At 42.2% G+C, this 20,385-nt stretch overlaps 3 protein-coding genes across 3 annotated transcripts; 1 reads left to right on the forward strand and 2 right to left on the reverse strand.

Annotated features, from left to right (window-relative positions):
* Window positions 1-965: 965 nt before the first annotated feature.
* Window positions 966-5,233, reverse strand: NDUFB5 (NADH:ubiquinone oxidoreductase subunit B5). Its single transcript, XM_054282853.1, has 6 exons — window positions 5,101-5,233; window positions 4,557-4,645; window positions 3,584-3,650; window positions 2,824-2,885; window positions 1,771-1,877; window positions 966-1,206 (listed from the first exon to the last, which is right to left on the reverse strand). Exons 1-6 carry the CDS (start codon window positions 5,231-5,233, stop codon window positions 1,086-1,088), a joined length of 579 nt encoding a protein of 192 aa, XP_054138828.1. The 3' UTR covers window positions 966-1,085.
* A 265-nt stretch (window positions 5,234-5,498) lies between these two features.
* Window positions 5,499-9,546, forward strand: MRPL47 (mitochondrial ribosomal protein L47). Its single transcript, XM_054282970.1, has 7 exons — window positions 5,499-5,584; window positions 6,247-6,392; window positions 6,948-7,008; window positions 7,658-7,754; window positions 8,326-8,456; window positions 8,733-8,828; window positions 9,254-9,546. Exons 1-7 carry the CDS (start codon window positions 5,499-5,501, stop codon window positions 9,369-9,371), a joined length of 735 nt encoding a protein of 244 aa, XP_054138945.1. The 3' UTR covers window positions 9,372-9,546.
* Window positions 9,547-10,347: 801 nt separating this feature from the next.
* ACTL6A (actin like 6A) lies at window positions 10,348-20,036 on the reverse strand. The gene is made up of 14 exons (XM_054282969.1): window positions 19,991-20,036; window positions 19,129-19,205; window positions 18,761-18,935; window positions 18,292-18,392; window positions 16,933-17,030; window positions 16,157-16,251; window positions 15,829-15,935; window positions 15,654-15,743; window positions 15,406-15,467; window positions 14,967-15,081; window positions 14,570-14,650; window positions 13,568-13,663; window positions 12,494-12,580; window positions 10,348-11,934 (listed from the first exon to the last, which is right to left on the reverse strand). Exons 1-14 carry the CDS (start codon window positions 20,013-20,015, stop codon window positions 11,854-11,856), a joined length of 1,290 nt encoding a protein of 429 aa, XP_054138944.1. The 5' UTR covers window positions 20,016-20,036; the 3' UTR covers window positions 10,348-11,853.
* Window positions 20,037-20,385: the final 349 nt, after the last annotated feature.

Here is a 20,385-nt window from a genome sequence, read left to right on the forward strand (position 1 = left end):
CGATTTTCACTACTGAAATATCCAGTGTTGGGAACAATGTGAAACACTGAGGGCAGAATGTGATGTTCATGGAGACTTGCTGAAAAACAGACATTACATCAGACTTGTAAGCATCATTGGATGCTGGATAGAAAACACTAATGCAGGGTCAGACAGGTTTATTTTACCTGAGGAGACTTTGTGCTTTTTTAATGGCTTCTCTTATTAATAACTCAGCATTTATAAACAATGAGAGCCATAAGACATATGAGCCATCTAACCTGAAAGACTGATTCTATCAGAAAGGGCAAGCAAAGCACTGATAGAAAATCAATGTCTTTCTAATGTCTGACAGTGCCAGGAAACAGCAAACAAGGCAGTTTTTGCTTAAAATAGTCCATGCAGTCTTGCCTAATATAAAAAAAATAGAGTTTGAAGTTTCAAATCACTAGATGATATGGGTTTAGTTTGGGCTTATTTCCTTTTAAAAGTGAGGATTTTGAACACAGACAGATAATTTAGAGTCACAAACTGTAAGAGGCACTTTCCATCACTTGAGAAATTTCAAGAGTACCATGGCCTGTAGACCCTGAGGAAACACATCCCTCTAGTGGCAAAAACTTGCCAGGTGATGAGAGAACTCTGTATTCCCTAAGGAGTTGCCAGAAGTGGTGTGGAAGAATAGCTGAACAGTTCTGAAAATGCATGGCAGGTATGTGTGAAGGTACTTTCCTACTTAGTTTATCTCCCACCAATTACCTGACACAAAGCACTGAGAAAGAAAAATCCCTTAGCTCCTTGTATCTTTCACTTAAAACTATAAACACTAGAAATCACAAAATGAAAACTAGTATTACCAACTTGTTTCATGTACATATGTTCTGAAGGAAAGGAGTGATTGTTGGCAATTGACACAAAGCATTTTCACTGATTAACAGCTTGAACAGCTGTATGAGTTAACTGCCACACAGTTTCTTTCAAGGTACTGGAATCAACACAAACACTGTTTATTCATTTCCATCAGCAAACAGCAGGATGTCTGTTCCACAGCACAGTCACAATTTGCCAGTATGCACTGAAGACCTTGCACACTGCCCAAAAATTGTTTAATTATCAGGTGTGGCTTTCATAGAATTGTCAACAAGATTTTTGTCAGGCGTTTCATAATGGTACCAAGGCCCATCTCCCCGGTGTCTCATCAGTCTGCGTGCCTCCAGCTCCAGCAGCCTAAAAAAAAGGCATGAAGTTTGTTAATATTGAGCATTTCTGACAAAGAAATGATTTTAGCATCAATGGTTTATAAATATTGCTAAAGCACAGGTAGGACCAAAATATGAAGGGTTCAGCTAAGACATGAGCTATCAAATATTTTAATTTTGGCTGTTTGTTATTTTTCAGCAAGTCATTCTACAAAGGATTAATAAAAATACTGGCAGCATTTTATTATTATTATATTTTATCACAGGTTCTTCTCTGAGAACATTAGAGCATTATTAGGGGCAAAAAGAGCTCCATTTGCTGATTCAGGAAGACAAAGCCAGAGCTACACCTTTATAAATACCAAGTGTTTTGAAGACCCCCCTGCCCTTGGATTGTTCTGGTAACCTGAATCCTGAGAGGGCAGCGATAGCAGATCCTGTGACTGCCACTCTGGCAGCAGCCAGGGCAGGCAGCACCCAGGGGACACATGAAAGCACTTTATGTCAGCATCCAGCTCAGTATGTCATGCAAAATCAAAGAGTCAGCTCCAGTATGGATGAGGATTTTAAACCCCCCAACAACAGAGCATACCTCATCTCAGATTTCCTCACTTCCACAGCAAGCAGGGCCATGTCCTTCTCATAGTTCTTCTCAGGGGGGTCAAGTACATAACGAGCTATCCAGCGGGTTATGGGGTGCTGGAAAACACAACAGCAGAGATTGTCTGAGCAATTTCCAAACAGAAATGTCACCTTGTGTATCCACAGTCCTGAAAAGATGGCATGGACACCATGAGTGCCATTCAAACCATAACAGTGAAGTTACAAACATGCACAACTACTTGTGAGATCAGAGCCCTAAAAAGTCTTTTGCAATCCTTAATGCCAAGACAACCTGCAGATCACTGTTCTGTAGCAAAATTAACATTTAATGAAGATATAATTTATTTTCTTTCTTTTAAAGTTCCTTAAACTGCCACAGTAATCACAGAAATGGACTCCAAATCTTACTGTAATCAGCAACATTTCAAAATTCAGCTTCCACATAGAGGCCATTTCACTAGGAACAGAAGTCTAAATGAGTTGAAACAGTCACAATAATATTGCTGAATTCAATTACTTCCTATCAGAAACAAAACAGTGCTTGCAGCAAGAAGCCAGGGACTAATTTAAAAAAAAATATAGTTAAATTGAAACCACACAACCTTGAGTTTGTGACTATAAAAATCTTCAATTCTAGATTCAAAAGTGTGTGTGATATGGGACTTTAAAACAAAAGAAAGAAATGTCACTTTAAACTCCAGTTTCTTAAGACATCGTAGGAAAAAAAAAATAAAGACAAAATCTGCATGGTATGAATGCAGAGGACTTTTCTAAGTATTTAGGAATATTATGGAAAAATTCTTGGCATACAGTTTCAGTAGTTCTGCATACAGAGCATTTGCATCTGCTTGTGTCATTAAGAGATTTCCTACAGCCTTTTACGTGTTCCATAAAGCCACAAAAAAGTTTACCAAAATCAGAACTGCACTATTTGAGTTTTACTACACTGACAGACATCACACTCCATTCATTTTACTCCCAAAAGTATCTTCAAGAGAAAGGCTGTCCATAACATGCCCACCCTTTCACATGTTCCACTCACTTTGTGGTATTCCCAGTGCTCTGGAACATAACCTTCAGGAATCTCTGCAAGTTCAGCTTCACCTGACAAGGAAAGGAAGGGAAGAATATTTAACTCTATGATTATTTTCCAAAGCTACCTTATATTCTGCTTTTCAGGTAAGGAAAAGATCATTGTTCCACATAGAGAGTGCTAAATCCTTCAGTGTGAGCTCTAGTCAGAAAAATTGAACTTGCAATTTTTGCAGACACATCACACTGCAAGTATCTACTCACAGATTTTTAAGTACACAACAAAAGGGTAAAATTAGCAGCTATACAGAAGAAACAACTTGGATCAAGTCCACAGAAATACCCTTTAAAGTACAGGAGCTGAAAGCATGGACTTTTCCTAATTTCTCTATTAAATTAATTACATATCATTACAGCAGGAGATTTAACACATGTATTGCCAAGCAGAATTTTGGCATCTTTGCTAGACAAAAAGCCAGATTTGCACTCTTGTTAAAGCAAGTTACTAAACTTCACTGGTGTTTGGAAGACTGCTAGAAGAGAGAATGGTTTTTTGTTTTTTCTTTTTAATGTGAGAAACTTTTTTTAAAAAGCAACAACTAAAGCAAATATACTGGAAACATTTTCTATGTACTTATACAATGTTTAGGCCTATTCCATGGCCTTCCAAAGAGAGAGCCCTAAAAGAGTGCTTTTTCTCTATGCAGCATGCTTAATTCCCATTTAATAACTTTGACTGTACTTTGCTTAGAGCCTGACAGAGCACTCACCAACGAAGATGTTGATGTATGTTAAGAGCACAGCCACTGGTATTCCCGTCAGGAATAAATAGTATCTCTGTAGAGGGGATAAAAACAGTCAGTGTGGGAAACTCAGAACCCTGACAAAATTTACATGAGATCTGAAAACATCTGAAAACAGTGGAACGGCCAATAACTGAGATTTGCATTCTAGGCTGGGAAGGGATGTTGTGTGTAAACACTGCTGATTGCAATGAGCTCATTAATGAACAGAACACACAAAAGTGATGCTGTGTCAGCCCCTGAGCCCATTCAGGTCAGTTCCCATCTCCCAGTGAGGTCAGTCTGTGCAGCAGCAAGCAGCAACACCTCCCTGAAATCCCTCAGCATCTTGGCATGGCTGGCTCCAGCTGCAATCAGCACTGACAGCAAGGCAAGAATCCAACACCAGTGCAGCCACTGTGGGCTCTGTAGCTGAGGAAGGCAGAGAAATGAGTCCTGGTCACAAGAAGGGAGTTGTATCAAATCAGCTCTTGCTGCTTATAAAAGGATTTATCCAAAACCTGACTTTGGAGGGGTCAAACTCAGGTCAGGCTTCCTAAATCTCACCTCTGTTGATAGGGGTGTAGATAAGTGAAGGCAAACCCTGCAGAAGAGTAACTGATATGTTTCAAAAAGCAGGATGGAGCAGAAAGCCTTTGTGGGTCATGCATATATGAACACAGACATGTAATATAAGAATGCTACTGCAGCAGTAATTTAAGTACCTATCACAGCCTTTGCTATACAGCCAGTCTTTGAACTTCATCTGGCCCTGATTTTACAGCATTTGACCAAAAAATTCTTAAAGAGGACCTGAAATTCTTGTTTATGTAAATAGTGCCAGCCACATTTTTGATGCTATCACATAAACAACACAGGAAATTGTATTTTAGACACTCTTACACCATTTCCAAGTGATGTGCTACACTGAATGCAATAATACATCTGATTTTAAACTCACCAACAAGCTCAGAAATCGAGAATCATAAAAACTTGTTGCCTTGATGATAAACATTCTCTTCCCATGGTCACCACTGTGTCGTACAGGAACTGAAAATTGAACCAGAGTATTATGGTTTTGTACCCCATTGGTGCTTGTGCCAGGACAAGGTCAAACATACGTGGGGAAAGGAAAATAAAAAGAAGAGTGTATAACAGCAGCTGAGTTTTGTGCAGTTCGCGTATTTTGTTAGCATGAACCTATTTTTCTTCCAACTATAGGCAGAGGTCTATGCCCACCTGTGAGCACCGACACGTGAATCAGTGAATGTCACCACACAGGGCCGAGTAAATGGACAATTACAATGCCAGGAGGGTCGGCCTCCCGCCCGTTTCCATCCGTTTTTCCCCCAAACCCGGCAGTTTTCCATAGGAACGGGGACACAACGGGGACCGGCTCAGCCCCCGGCGCTACCGCGGCCTCCGGGAGGGCACCTCTGTCCCGCTCCGCAAGGTCACCGGGCCCCCGCCGCCCCCGCCCCGCCGCTCCCCCGCCGGGGCCGTACCGAGGGTGCCGGGGAGGCGGGGGCCGATCCCGGTGATCCCGGTGGTCCCGGTGATGCCCGCGGTGCCGGCGCTGCCCGCCCGCCGCGCCGCCCAGGCCGCGGCCGCCCGCAGCACCCGGCTCATGGCCGCCATGGCTGGGACTGGCACGGGGCGGGGCCGGCAGCGCCGCTTCCCGCCGCGGGGTGAAGCCGGCGGCCGCCATCATGGGAAAGGGCAAAGCCTTCCCAGTGCGCCCCGCCATAGAGGTGAAGCTGCGCGGGTGCCATGTTGGAAAAGGGCAGAGCCTTCCCTGTGCTCCATGTAGCGCGGGAGAGGGCGGGTGAGGCCGGGCAGGCGCCATCTTGGGAAAGGGCAGCTCCCGCCCCGTGCCCCCGGCGCGGTGGGAGGACGCGGGGCGATGGCGGCGGCCGCGGCCATGGCCGCGCTGGGCCGGAGCCTCACGGCCGCGCTCCGCCTGCCCCGGGCTCGGCCGGGACTCCCCGGGTAGGCACCGCGCCGGGCGGACTCGGACTCGGAGGGGCGGGCGCGGTTCCCGGGAGGAAGGAGAGCCTGTGGCGGGAGGCGGGTGTCCGTGTGTCCCGGTGTCCGTGTGTCCCGGCTCCCCAGCCTGAGCGCTGCATTGCGGTGTATGGCCGCGTGTCAGGGCAGCACCAAGCGGCTCCCTGGGCCTGTGGAACCTGCGGGCATGGTGCTGGTGGGTTTGTGCTGTCCCGGGTGCCGTGAAGGCCACGGGGGATTAGGGCGTGGATTCTCCCCCTCTGGAGCCACCCAAACCCACCTGGACGTCCCTGTGTCACCTTCTCCAGGTGACCCTGCTTCGGCAGAGGTGTTGCACTGCATGATCTCCGGAGGTTCTTTCCAATGCTAAAAGTTCTGTGTGTCTATGATGTACTCTTGTACAGCATAGCTCAGATTTATTCCTTAATTTTTAATTGCTTATTATCTCTAAGTATAGAAAATTGAAAATTAGATGAGGGGGAGGAGAAAACACCAATATGACATCTTTGTGACTAACCAAAACTCTGCTTTTTCCCCACATTCTGTGATCTGTCTGTAGGACCTGTGCTTTTGTAATTGAAACATTCTCATTTAGCAGAATATTATTTCTCCTATCATACATAGTTTTCTTTCTAACTTTTATGCAGGATGGCACTCAATCTGTACCACAAGAACCTACCAAAAATGGAGACCCTCCATCAGGTGAAGTTCCTGCACACAACTGTGTCTCGGAGAGGGCTGGAGGAGTTTTTTGATGATCCAGGAAACTGGGGGGAAAAAAGTGTGAAGTCTGGTGAGTTATATTTAGCTTTTCTGGTAGTGATCTTTGAGCTGAAATCTGACCTGATGTTTTTTTTTGCATTATAGTGAGCATTCATAGCTACACTTATTTATCTATGTATATGTACATACATCCACTTGTGCATCTTGATGCCTGTTAATTTTTGCTGTGTGTATTCAGTGTTTATGAAAGGAAATGGCACATGTGCAGCAAAATGTTTTGCTGTAAATCCTCTGCCTTGCTCTGAAGTCAGAGTGCATCACAGAAGAGATGTGCTTTGATGAAATATAAGTATTATGGAAGAAAATGAGTTCAGTGTCAAGATTCATCCGACAGCTTTTTGTGTTTCCAGCCTTTTACAAGCACAAATAAAAACTATAATTGCCTTTTTGAATTGTATTTTAAATGCAAAGCCGAACATCCTCAAGGATGGCTGTCCAAGCAGTAGTATTTTAAAAGTGGTCTTTATACTGTTGTGTCAGCTGAGCCTGATAGATGCATTTTTTATTTTCCAGAATAAGAGAACTTGGTTTCATTAAATTAATGGTGGATTTTTATCTTTTACAGGGGATTCATGGAATATAAAGCAGCTAAGGGGCAAGAGTAGTGAAGACTTGCACAAACTTTGGTAAGTAAGTTTTAGTGAAGAAGCTTCTCTTCTTTCAGAGCAGCTCTGCACATCAGTAAATGTGGCTGGTGAACTCATGATGCAGTAGCTTTAGTCTGGCACAGAGCTCTGCGGGCTCCAGCCAGCTTTGGGCTTGGAGCAGCCCTGGTCCTGGCCCTGCTCAGAGCACAGAAGCTGCCCTGGAGGTGGCTGTGGGACAGCTGTGTCTAGTTCAGAGGGCTCAGCTTTAGTACAAACCCTCTGGGGTTGTTTGAGTGGGACCCACTTGGTTTTCAGTGCCTTCTGGTGGGTGGGCTCTTCATTCCATCAGGGTGCTCAGGCCTGCATTTATTCTGATTTTGGAAGTTTCTGAAGCTGGATTAAGTTCAGGCTGAACTTAATAATTACTGTGAACAGCTTCTTCCTTGCTTTGTCTTTTCCTGTGTACATGTGAGAAGAATCTGGCTTTGTCCAGGTAATGGAAGACAACTTAGTGTTAAACTCTTCCCTCCTAAGACCTCTTTATTCCAGACTAAGTAAAACTGTCTCACTCATTCTCCTCTTTTGTTTCATTATATGAAGGCAGCAGGATTTGGGATTACACATAGTAAGTGAATAACTGCTTAGCTATCCCAAAGTGATTATTGAATTTCTGTGCTTTCTGCCCCAGGTATGTCCTGCTGAAAGAAAGGAACATGCTCTTAACTCTAGAGCAGGAATCCAAACGACAGCGCAAGCCCATGCCAAGCCCAGAGCGCTTAGAAAAGGTACCTTTCTCATAGTACATAAAAACTGTAACTCTTAAGTAAAATTGCTGAAAGATCAAGTGTTTGTTAAATTATTAAAGACCTTTTTTAAAAAAATTATTCCCCTGATTTTAGTGTGTGCATTAACTGCTCAAGTCATAATTTGGTCAAGGCAGTTTTCTCATTGTCCAGTGGGCATTGCTGGGGCTGTGACCAGACTCCATTGAAAACTAAAATAACCAATGGCCACTACAAACCATAAGCAAACCTTCTGTTTGCTTCTCCTGCTTCCTTCTGACCCCTGCCTCAGAGCTTCCTACACTTCTGCATCAGCATTGGATCTGGTTTATGCATTACCCAGCTGGTCTTTAATCAAGTGTCAGACTGTCAGTTATTTCATATCTGACCTGCTGTCAAATAAGATTTTTGAATTCCTTACTGTTCTAGTACACAGGCCCTGCTGAAAGAGAACTCATGTTCAAACTCCAACATGTCTTACCTTTGTTTTCTCTTTAAATTTTGTCTTTGAGATCTTTTAAATTTTCAGCATTGTTTTTTGTTGGTGCATCCTGAAACTTTTTACCATTTCCAGGTAGAAACATCTATGAAAAATATAGATTTGGTTGTCAGAGAAAGAGAAATTGCTTTGAGGCTTTTACAGACGGGCCATGAAAAGCCAGTCCCTGGCGAGTGGAGACACGATTTCCTAGGACGCACCTTCTGGTATGGAAAATCTTCTTTTTTAATGTCTGAGTTTTTCTTGGGATGTGTCTCTGTCCCAGAAAATCCTTATCTAATCAAGGAAGGATGCATAGACTGTATAGAACATAGCAGATAGTTACAAACCAAGCCATCAGGAGCTGGAAATAAACCCATATACAGATTCTTCCATCTCCCAGACCACTTTATCACTGTACTTGAAACCAAGAGATACTGGTAAAATCCTAGAATTAAGACCAAATGTACATTCTGTAATCATTTTTGATCTGTCTCCAACAGGTACAGTTACAAGGAATGGCCAATACCGTGGCACTTGAACAAAAAACACAAAAAGAAGAGATTCTTTTACTTACCTCATGTGAATCACTTCATCAGGTAAAAAGATTATTTTGACATTGAAAGTTATCATCTGATCTGTTTGTGTTCTTATTCCACTTTAAAAGGAAAAAATATCTGTAATCTTTTGGTTTTCAGCTACTAGACTGAAAATTAGGCTTTTTAAAATACAGTTTGCTCTGTTTCTTTTTTTCTGTTCCCACTGTAGTTACTAAGGTACGTGGTTATGCAGTGGCACTGTAAAAGTAATTTCAAGTGCAGAATATCAAAAATCCTCCCAGAGGCTGAACTTCTGTAGAATTCAGAACCAGAGTAAAGATATTACTCTGCAGGCTTTTTTACTTAGCAGAAGCAAATGAATACTGAAGTTGTTAATCACTGAGAGCCTCTATCTGATTGGGGGGAGCTCATTAAAGTGGTCTCAGGCTGGCTGGAAATGAACCACACCAACTTCTCTGTTTCAGACTCAGACTTGAAAAAGCCTTACGGAAAAGGGCAAGGCAGCAAAGCCTGGAGAGGACGAGGAGGAAGGTCCTGGAAAGGAAGTTCCCTGACGTTGCTGTGAAATCCCAGAGCCAGTAGCAGGCTGGAAGAGCACTGCAAGCAACTGGTCAAGTGTCTGTGGAACATGAATCATGTTCTGGAACCACAAACAACTCCACTGAGCATTCCAGAGAGTCTCCATCTTTTTTTTTTTTTTTTTAATATAACATTTGACTTTAATTAAACTTGTGATCTGGAATTAAAAAGCAGCTTTGGTACCTAACTCAAATCATCTGATCTCTCTCGTTTTCAGGAACATATGTTGTGTTAGCCAGCTGTTACAAGAGTGAGAGATACATTAGAACAGTGAAGAGCAGCCATGGAGTGTCAGCTGACAGTAACAAGTGTAGGGGTAACATTTACCTGGTTTAGTTTAACAAATGTGCATTAAAACCAGACAGAAACATGAGAGCATCTGAAGCTCACATATGAGCCATTTTCCTGAATATTTTCCCTGAGTTACAGGTAAGCTATGCAAGGTGTATTTGCTCTCTGCATAAAGGCACTGGTAACTGGGCTCTTTGGTCTGCTATGAGGAATTTTTTCCACTGCTTTAAGTCTGGCTTCTTAGAAAGTATGAAATACTCAGCATGGGAACTTCTAATACAGTTGTCCTACCTTGATTTCTGACAATTCAAACACTTGGTCAGTGCTTTTTTGCACAGTGCAAAATGTTTGAAAGAAGGCTGCAATGTCTTCTATGAAATTGAAGCAGGTACTGCTGTTGCTCTCAGTTGATGAAACACCTTCACCTTTCACTTCAGGAAGGCTTTTAACTCCACATGTTGTCATCTGGAAATCTAGATTAAAGTCACAAATGGCAGTCTTTCAGGAAGCAAATGTGCTCAGCAGTATAATCTGGTAACACACTGCAAGGGAACCAGTACTATTTCCTGTATCCATCTCCAGCATTTGGACCTTCTCCTTCTCTGCATCACACAAAATTCTCGCTGTTTAAACTCAGAATCTTTAGTGTGAGAAAACCTCCAGCAGTGTTTTGCTCTCCCTGTGCTGCTGGAATATTAGCAGCTATTACTACTGCACTGCAATTCTTTTAAGAGAAACAGAAGATAAAAGGTGATTTGGCATAATGAAATCCAAGCATGCCACAGGAGGAAAGCTTAAAAACAGCACCCACTGCAGTGCACTGAGGCAGCAGTTCAGTTATGTTCCATGTTCCACCTGAATGGAAACTGGACTGAGTCTTTACTCCCAAATGACAACAGCTGGTGACTTTGCAGTTTTTTGCAAGAGAAATGTGGTTTGTCAATAGCTTTGAAAACCTGATCAAGCAACTTTGTCTAAAGAGCAACTCAAGATTCTCATAAGACAAAAGCAGATTGGTTTGATAAATTACTTTATTATTTGGAGGTAATGTGAAACTTTTCAAATAGAGGCCTCATAATTATTTACCCACAAGATCTTTTAGGATACAAAAATGTAGCAGTACTGTTTTGGTTTTTTTTTAGATCAGTTAAATGCTATTTGGTTTTCCACCGCTTTTGAGATAAGGAGCAAAACTTCATTATGTCCCAAAACAGATCACCACACCATTGTAAATTAAGCTTAAAAGCAACATTGAGCTGTGTCTTGACAGCCAATTCCTGCTGAAAGAAAGTCATCCCCATTCCTGTGACCCTGAGTGCACCTTCCCCCTGCAAACACAGGCACTTACAGACCCTGCTGGGAGGCACAGGGGGAGCCACACCAGGGGCTCCCTGCAGAGGGTCAGCCATGCACTGAAAGCTTCTGACTCTGCTCCCAGTCCTGGAGAGGCAATTCTTTGTCTCAATCTCCCTGTCCTGAACAGGCTTTGCTTCTCACCTACACCACAAAGGCATTAAATACATTCTTAGACATCAGGTGGAAAGCATTGCTTACTGAAATGAAAATGCTCCGTAATAAAAAAAATTAACAAACCAGTGCTTAATATAACATTCACTCCATGGAATGTAACACTTCTGTGATACAGTAAAAGTTTACACTAAAATAGATTGCTGAATACAAACTTTCAACTTTTAAAACAGCAGAGTAACTTTCTCTGCAAGTACTCACAAACTTGCTCAAATATAAAAGACCAAATTTTATTTTTTAAGAGAAAATAAGAGCAATTTAAGGCCAAAGTACCAGCAAGGAAGACTAGTATGTGAAAATAGACAAGAAATTAGACAAGAAATAATTAATAAATAAGCACAGGCATTTGCAAGGTTATGCCTCTATCTATTAGCTAACCTGTAAAGCTGTTCCCAGGAAAAGATACTAGAGAAAATAGACATTTATACAAAATTATAAAATGCTTGTTACAGGAATTATTGCTTTACAAGGGACATAAACATCCTTTTTCTATTATAGTACCAATTAGGTCTCTGAAAATTTCTAACTTTGTTAAAATGGAACTTGAATTATGCAAAAAACCCAATATAAACTTCCTACAAAAAGGAGTCCATCCCATTCCTGAGTATGCTAAAGCTATAAAACAGAAGGAGCACCGAGCAGGCAGCAGTTTTCACAGTAAAGAGGTCTAAGGACATTTTCTTTCTACACACTGTTTCCCTCCTTCTTCATATTCTTGTTTGGAAATCCACATCTGCTGGAAAGTACCCTAGAAAAATAAAAAGAAACAAAAGCAACACACAATGAAAAAATGTCAGAACACAATGATAGTTAATTGAAACATGATTAGCTTTTCCTAGGAGGGAGAACAAGCAAGTCCTTACATTAAATTAAGTATTAGGACTTGACTGCTTAACTGTCTTTTCCTTGAGTTTTATTGCTAAAGGATTAAACTCAAGACAGGAAGTGCAGCACTAAATGCTGATTCCAGTCTCCCTTTCCCATGATGATTAATTAACCCCCAGAAAGCATTTCAGTGCTCAGTAACTTGTAGAATTAACCAGAAACAGGTTGGCTACTTTCATGGTCTACTAGATACAGTCTAGAGAAAGTACATATATTTCAAGGTGTTACCTTGCCACTAAAAATGGGAGAACATGGCAGGATATGTTGTCACTGGAAACACTCACACCTCTTTTTAAAGCAGATTCTCTTCCCCTTACCATGAGGATAGCCAAGGTTATGATTACATAGCACAGACTGCAATGCACAGATGTCTGGTGGCAGTGCTGTTCAGCACAGCAATGCAGTAACACAGCTTTACTAACCAAAGAAGCCAGAATGGAGCCCCCAATCCACGAGCTGAACCTCCTCTCCACAGTGGTGTTGTTGGCTATCAACTTCAGGCGCATGCTCTGCACAGAAAGGGAGCAAATGTCACACAAATGGAAGCTGGTGACCTTCAGGGACAAACACCACAAGGAACCTGCTGTCTATACCAATATCAGCTGAAAAGGTCCATTTTAGTACATCTGCAATACTGCTCATCTGCCCTGCATTTACAATTCAAAACAGCCACAGTGGAACAGGAAATACGGTTTTTACCTTGTGATCCAACAGCAAATGGTTAAGGCAAGGAATGGGCAGGTGGAGAGCAATAATATCACAGTGTACAGTGTCATCTCCAACATGCACTGGGACTAAAATGACTTATATTGCTAGACTTAAGTCATCTAGTCTTATTTGGATCCATTCACTCCTTTTGCTTTCCAAATGCCTTAGAGCAATAAAATCTTTGAATTTCAAATGGGCTCCTCCTCAGCTATTATAAGCAATTAATTCATTTCTCAGTTTCTGCTAACATTCATCATTTCAGAGTTGTCCCAAGCAGAACATTTCTGCTTGAATACTAAAATTCAAGAAATACCATAATCCGTATCTACTCTCAGATGAAAGGTATCAATACTTTCTTCAACATCAAATGATTAAAAAAATATGTTACTCATAGACAAAACCTGGTGATTTAGGTTGTCTGCAGAATTAAGGAAAAACAATTGCCATGACAAAGTGACCTCAGGTAGAATGACTCAATGTGCCTCAAGTTTGTCAGCAACACTTCAAAAGAGAGACCATCGAGAGAAATACTGGCTTGGGGACAATTAGAGAACTTAGGATCACAATCTGAGAGCAAGAGTGGAGCAGTAAAATACTCAAGGAATATTGGAGTTTATTCTGTATGAAACTCCTCAAGAATTCTTTCTTTTCTTTAGAGAGGGAGGTTTCTAAACCCTGCAGAAATCTATTCAGCTAAGAGTATCAAAGCCACAATATCCTTGTGTACTTATGTGGCAGAAAAGTAAAATGTTAAGTACTCAATGCAATAATGGAAAGTGTTGTTTTACCGGTGGGGTTTTCTGGGACAGCTCCCTGTTCAATCTGTCTGTGAAACTCTGTATTAGAGTGTTTCCTCCTGCTACAATCACACTGCCATACAGACCCTAAAAAGAGAAAAAAAAAAAACAAACCTGGAGCTTTACCTTGGAAATCATTCTGAAAACAGCTCTTCCTCACAATAGAGAAGGGTGGCACGAGTATGTATAGCCAACAACAACAATACATCACTTGATGCCAACAGTATTACCTCTTCCAATTCAATTTATTATTTAATCACTTAAAAATATTGCAAGGCAGCTTAATGTTAAACTACAAAAGGAAAGCAGAAGCCATATGTTCTACATGATTTCACTGAACAATTTCTGATCTCAACCTGCAGATCTCCTCTGTATGCAAATTGTTGAGCTTTTTACAGCTGAATGCAACCTCAAAAGAAAACCCCACAGCCCTGCAGCAGTTTTCTATCTCACTACTGCTGCAGTTGGTGAACACACACCATGGCACAGCCCACTAAGCCCTCCTCACACACTGGTTAACAGAAAAAAATCGTTGAAAGAACTCTCATGCAATCTGTATCAAATTGAGACCCGAGAAAGGCAGCACATTAATTTTAAAAATAATGTTTTCCTTTAGAACTTCTCCTCTTTATAAATTCCATGTATGTTCTAAACATAACGTTGCCTAAAAATCTGAAGATAACACTCCAAGTTACAAATATAAATGCTTATCTGAAGCCAGTCCAATCCAAATTATGCAGTGCCAGCCACAAAATCTGTGCATCAGATTTTTATATATGGGTAGAAACAGTAAGTAAAAGGTCCTGATTTAGCATTTTGTAAGACAAAACACTAATGGTGCATATCCCTATATAGAAATACATAATACTTACAGAATTATTCTAACATATTTATCATTATCCTAAGAAATCTCTTCACTTTGCTGTTCTAGTCCCAAAAACATGCACAGAAATATCTATGCCTTAAAATACAGCCTGGCTGAGTGGCACTTACCGGCCTGATATCTATATCACACATTCCAACGCTTGTTGTGACAACGTGGCTCACACCCAGCATCGTGTTACCAGATAAACCCTGCAGGGAAAATTAGGAATCTGCACATCACTGCTTCAAGAGAGCAAGGCACAGAAAAGCCCTGAATGAGCTGAATTTTACAAGTGTTACTGGAGAGGGAGCTAAGCATTTTGTTAGGGAAGGAATAAAAATATCCCTGTTTTTCCAGTCAGCTCATCACCACCCAGTTTGAACATTTCATTCTTCCAGGTAAACTCTACCCCCCTACAGTGCAAATACACCCAAATCACAGGATTAAAAATGTTATACCAGAGAAAGCCATGTGATAGCCCAGTCATGCAGAGCCTTCCAATCTCAGCAATCACAGTGGTTTTACCTTTACATTGGAAGGGTCAAACAATCCCTCAGGAATTTTCAGACGCTCAGCACCAAAGTCACAGTTGTAGCCATTGGGGAACTCATAATGAACTGTTGGCATCTGTGCTGCTACCCTGGAGCATCAGACAGAAAGCAACACATTAAAGTGCTCTCTAAGCAGGATGTCAAGTTATCTAAGCAGTGTTATAAACTACAGTTCCAATGGGAATACTGTGATTCATAAGACTTACACTTCCAATAATATTTATTATGATCTCATCTTGGAATATTCAACAAAAAACTATCACCTGGGTATATGCAGTATTCCTACTTGCATAAATAATTCATTTTTAGATAAAACCTTCTACCATAACAAAACCAGCCAACAGCAGTGAACAGGCTGAGCACCACACACACAACTGGTAACAGATTTTACAAGAAAGAAGAAAGTAACATACTGTTCATCATAGGTTGAGTCTGATACTTGGAGGACAGAAGCCTGGAAGTCCTGAATGACACACTATGGAGTTAAAAATAACATGAATTAATATGAATTTAAATATTCAGTTTTATAAAATTTGTAGAATTGGTAGTAACTTTTCAAAGATTTTTCTCATTCTTCAAGAGAAAACGCTGATATACTTGTGAACAAAACTTATTTATGGAACATTAAGAGAGGTGGGAGCAGGAGGAATGACCTACTTACATTACACATGTAGTTGTGCCAAGACCTGGTGACCTGGGGCAACTTCTCTTTTCTCTTCCAATTTGCTGGTGACCCCTCACGGACTGCCTCCTGAGATTGTAGGGTACAAAGTCATCAGGTAAACATTTAAGCCTCTCCCCAAGACATCACCTATTAAATAAAGTTATTTTCCCACCTTTGAAGCAATCATATATGGAGGAATTATCTCTACGTTCATTTCCTGAAACAACTCCCGGCACTGCATAGTGATAAAGTCTCCTGCAAGTGGAGATTTTACAATACCTGGAAGGCAAAGAGGGGATCCAAAATAAAAACAAAAACAGCTAACCTGGAAAGTATCCAAATCATGAACAGGCTCTCCCAATTATTGGTCAGGGAACACTATTAGGGTTTTTTTCCTTTTTAAGGGGGCACAGAGATGTAAAAGCAGGAACAAAACTGTGCAAGCAGAAATCCCTCTAATCACTTGATACTGCAGTGCTGTAATCCATGAAAGTTCATACCTTGCTGAAGTACATATCCATCATGCACTGGAATAGCAGTGGTGTGTGTTGCTCCACTATCCAAGATGAGACCTGTAGATCTCCCATTAGCAAAACTAGTCAAAGTGATTAAGGAAAACATTGTAATTTTCACTTTAGAAAAAAAGTGCTACCATACAATTAAATTATAACTAGGAATGAGGACCCCAACGTGTTATTCCTTGCCTCTATAAGGGGATTTGTCATTTTCCAGTGTGTACCATCTTTCTGTGAAGTGCACAATCTCAGAGAGAGCAGCATTTAACTTCTATCTGTGAACTAACTCAGGCTTTGGAGGCTCAAGGGTGAGACTTTGTGCCACTCCTATGCAGCAAGCTCTAAGTACATCCAACTCATTTAGACTCGAAGCTGGAAACATATTATTAGTTAAAATAATTACAAATGTTCTTCTAAAGGCTATGAAAACATCAAGCTTTAATTACTGTATTTAGTAATGTGCACATCACCATTTCAGGTCTGTAATATTCTTATCACAATATACAATAAAAAAAAAATATAATAAAATAAGACTATGACCCCAAGGACAGAGTCAGACTGGGAGAACTTCAAAAACGAGATCTAATGCCTTTAAAGTACATAAAATGCATTTGTTTACTTCCTCCCTGGATCTTTATGGAAAAAGTCAATTTTAAGAAAGCTAGGCATGCTGTTATACTTGGAATTGCCTGGAAAAAGTTTACCATAATTTCCTGGGGGGAGGAAAATGAAACCAAGCAGTGAAACATTTGAAAGGATACGCTGTCAGAACAGCAGTTTTACACAAGAAAAAGGCCGGGATGTTGTAGTGTTCAAACATCAGTTCCGTCAGTTTCTCACGCTTTGCCCTGGTATTCCACTAAAAAATAATAAGCCCAAACCACAAGGAAGTGACCAAAAGGAAGCTGTGTTTGCACACTAATAGATTGCTAACACAATAAAGAAGCTATTAGAAAAACTGCAGCCACAGTTTCCAATCATACCAAAATTCTACATAAATGGATTTATAGTAATTTACTTCTTCAGAACATTTTTCATTCCATTTATACTACAACACATCAATGTTTATCTGTCACACAAAAGTGCTACACACCTTTCATGTCACATTACATTTCTACATTTCTGCAGCTCTTTCAGTGTCAGACTCCCAGAGAACTCTCTAAAGCAAGCACCCTGCCTTTAACAAGGGGGAAGATACATGAAGGAACTTGCCCAGTGGGAAGAAAAATAAATCCAGACTTTCCAGTTCCCAAAGTACCTTTCTACAGTTCTACTGTAGTTGTGATTAAGCCAGTATATAACTGAAATATTCAGCACATTGCTGAAAATGTGAAGTTTTTTTCCAAGCCAATACAAGAAAGTAAGATGAGGTTTTTAAGGAGAATTTCAATGGGAATGTCTCTATTCAGACACCCACTGAGCCATCAAACAGCCACTGCAAACTCATCCACACTCCACAAGCTGTGATTCAACACAAGGGAACAATGAAATTCAACAAAATCCTTTTCATAAGGTTTTCTTCAAGAAAGGCATCACTTGTGTGCGGCATGTCTACCTTTTCTACTCTGACTTCAAGATCTGCCTTCAAATGCTGAGCATTTTAAAATGACAGAAACCTTGTCCAGACTTTCCCAGAAATTTGTATTCATCCACTTCAGCTGCCTTACAGGACAACTTACAGAAACAAAGACAGAAAAATTTAAACTTCTCCATTACAAATCTTATTCTGTGTCACTCACTTAATGTTACTTGTAAAGCTAAATGAAGCAAGATTTTTTTTATGACTTTTTATTAAGTGTAACTTAATATATTAAGACATCCAAACATCTTTTTTCTTTTTATTCTAGGCAGTAAAATTTCTTTTTTTAACTTTTGGCTTCTTTTCAGTAAGTGAAAAACAATAGCATATTGTAAATACTTTCTAATACAACTCATACAAACTATTTCAAATTGAGGGTTTTGTAGACATTTTCCAGAAGCTGTCCAAGTATTTTAAAATTGTCACTTCTGTAGCCAATTTTTGCACTTGTCACCTACAAGCCATTGCCAGACTTATCCAGGACTAATGTTTACAGAGTTATCAAAAAGACTTTTCAAAATGCACAGCTGGTTTTACTCACTGGTGCTTCAGACATAAGGACAGGATGCAAACTTGCTTCAGATTTAATATGCATCTTGTAAGTGTGATCCAAAATTGCCTGGAAACTATCCCAGTCTTCAACTATAACAACATTGAGACAAACAGGTTAGTTACTTCTAAATTTTGTTTCATTTCATAAAAACATAAATGCTTTCCAATTTAGTTTTTTGCATAGAGCTCTTCAATCAAAAGCTGTCCTCAGCAGACACACACCTCCTCTAACAGATCTGGAGAATTCTCTTCCTCCACAATCACCATGACATCAACAATTATGCTGAAACCCACTAACAGTGAAAACCAACCACATCTCCATGCAATTTATAAAGCAGGAGTTCTGTTCTTACAGCCTCTGTTGCTGTACATAACATCTGTCAACACCACCATAACTTGCTGTGGCCTGGCAATGCTATTTTTTTAAAATCAGGTAGAAAAAGACAAGAGCACCATACTCATTCCATTTTTTAGAGGTGAAATGGCTTCCATATTCTCCCTTGGAACTCTCAGGGCATTAGTGTCTATGTAGTAAGTTGGGCCCCCTTGTTTGCCCTTGTCACCATCTATCTCCATCAGAGTGCTGCCATTGTCTCTTTCCAGCACCACACCAATGGCTGTTGGAAAATCCACCTGCAAGGCAAGAGGCGAGCAGCACATAAGGATTAGTAATGTTCTGCAAGTTGTTTTTCTCATAAATTCACAAGTTTCTTTATACAATACAGTCAGAACAAACCCCAGTGTATTCAGAAGGGTTGTAACTCACACAGAAGACTTTTAAAGGCATAAATTCATGTTGAATTTCCATCGAGGCAGATTCTCTCACCTTTGGGCAGTCCTCGCCTGCATAGCCTGCTCTCACTGTGTATGAGCCAATGTCAAAAACCAGAGCCCCAACTTCATCTGAAAAGATTGTTAATAAAGAATGGTTATTACACTCTTCTGCAACTCTAACCTTTTCCTGCCCACTGCCTGCTTTAATGGGAAAGCAAGACAAGCAAATCAAGGGATCTATTACAGAGCAAGGACAAACTTCTCTATTCAGAACTCCTGCTACCAGAGTGCAGTAGGAAAACTGCAGACAGGCTTTAACTGGGGCATTGCAATCCCTCCGTTTGGCGTAAGGAAGAGAACTTTAGTAGAAGAGTTTGGAAAACGTAGTAGCAGCTAAATGGATCGCGAGATAAAACTTTCAAGAAGTTCTAATTTAACAGCCACACGAAGCCAGGCGAGCGCAGAGCCCCTGGGGGTGATGAGGATGAGGAAGGTGGGACTGAAAACATCAACCGTGTGAGGGAAGGGGTCAGAGCGCCCATCCCTACGGGCCCGATCCCTGCACATCCTAAAGGAAACCTGTGGGAAAGGATCGGATGTCACAGGGGATGTGCACAAGGGGAACCACACCCGGCTCCCAAAGTGCGGGGACCTTCTCCGGACCTTGGCACGGCGGATCCTGCCCAAGGCCGCGGTGCGAGCGATCCCCGGCGGAGGCACCTCGGGGCCGCCAAGGACATAAGCAACATAAACAACACAAGCAAGGCCCGCCGCCGCCTCCTCCTCCTCCTCACGCGTGGGACACGGAGGGGCCGCGGCAGCGCCGGGCCGGGCTGAGGGAGGCGGGAAGCGCCCGCCGGGGCCGCACGCGCCGCCTCGCGGGGCGGGGGAGGGGAGGGCGGCGCCGGACTCACCTCCCCCGTACACGCCGCCGCTCATGGCTGCCGCTGGGCCCGGCCCGGCCCCGCCGTCCGCCGTGCCCGCGCCGCGCCGCCCGGCCCCGCTCCCCGCCTGCCCCGGTGTCCACGGGCCCCGCGCTCCCCGCCCGCTCCTCTCGCCGCCGACCCAGCAACAAAAGCGCCCCGGCCACGCTCCCCGCCCGCGGCGCGGCCCGACAGCCAGCGCCGTCGCCCGCCCACCAATGGCAGCGCCGCGCGGGCAGAAGCGGCCAATCGCGGCCGGCGGGAGGCGAGGCCTTGCCGCGGACAGCCAATCCTGAAGCCGGACGCGGAGGGCGGGCAGGCGAGGGAGTGCAGGGCGGGGGGGCGGTGTGAGGGGAGCGGCGGCGGGAGGGGACGGGGAGAGCGCA

This window comes from Melozone crissalis, unplaced genomic scaffold (assembly GCF_028551555.1).
Source record: "Melozone crissalis strain CALT ecotype California unplaced genomic scaffold, PUWL_Pcris_2 ptg000034l_1, whole genome shotgun sequence".
Taxonomy (NCBI): Eukaryota; Metazoa; Chordata; class Aves; order Passeriformes; family Passerellidae; genus Melozone; species Melozone crissalis.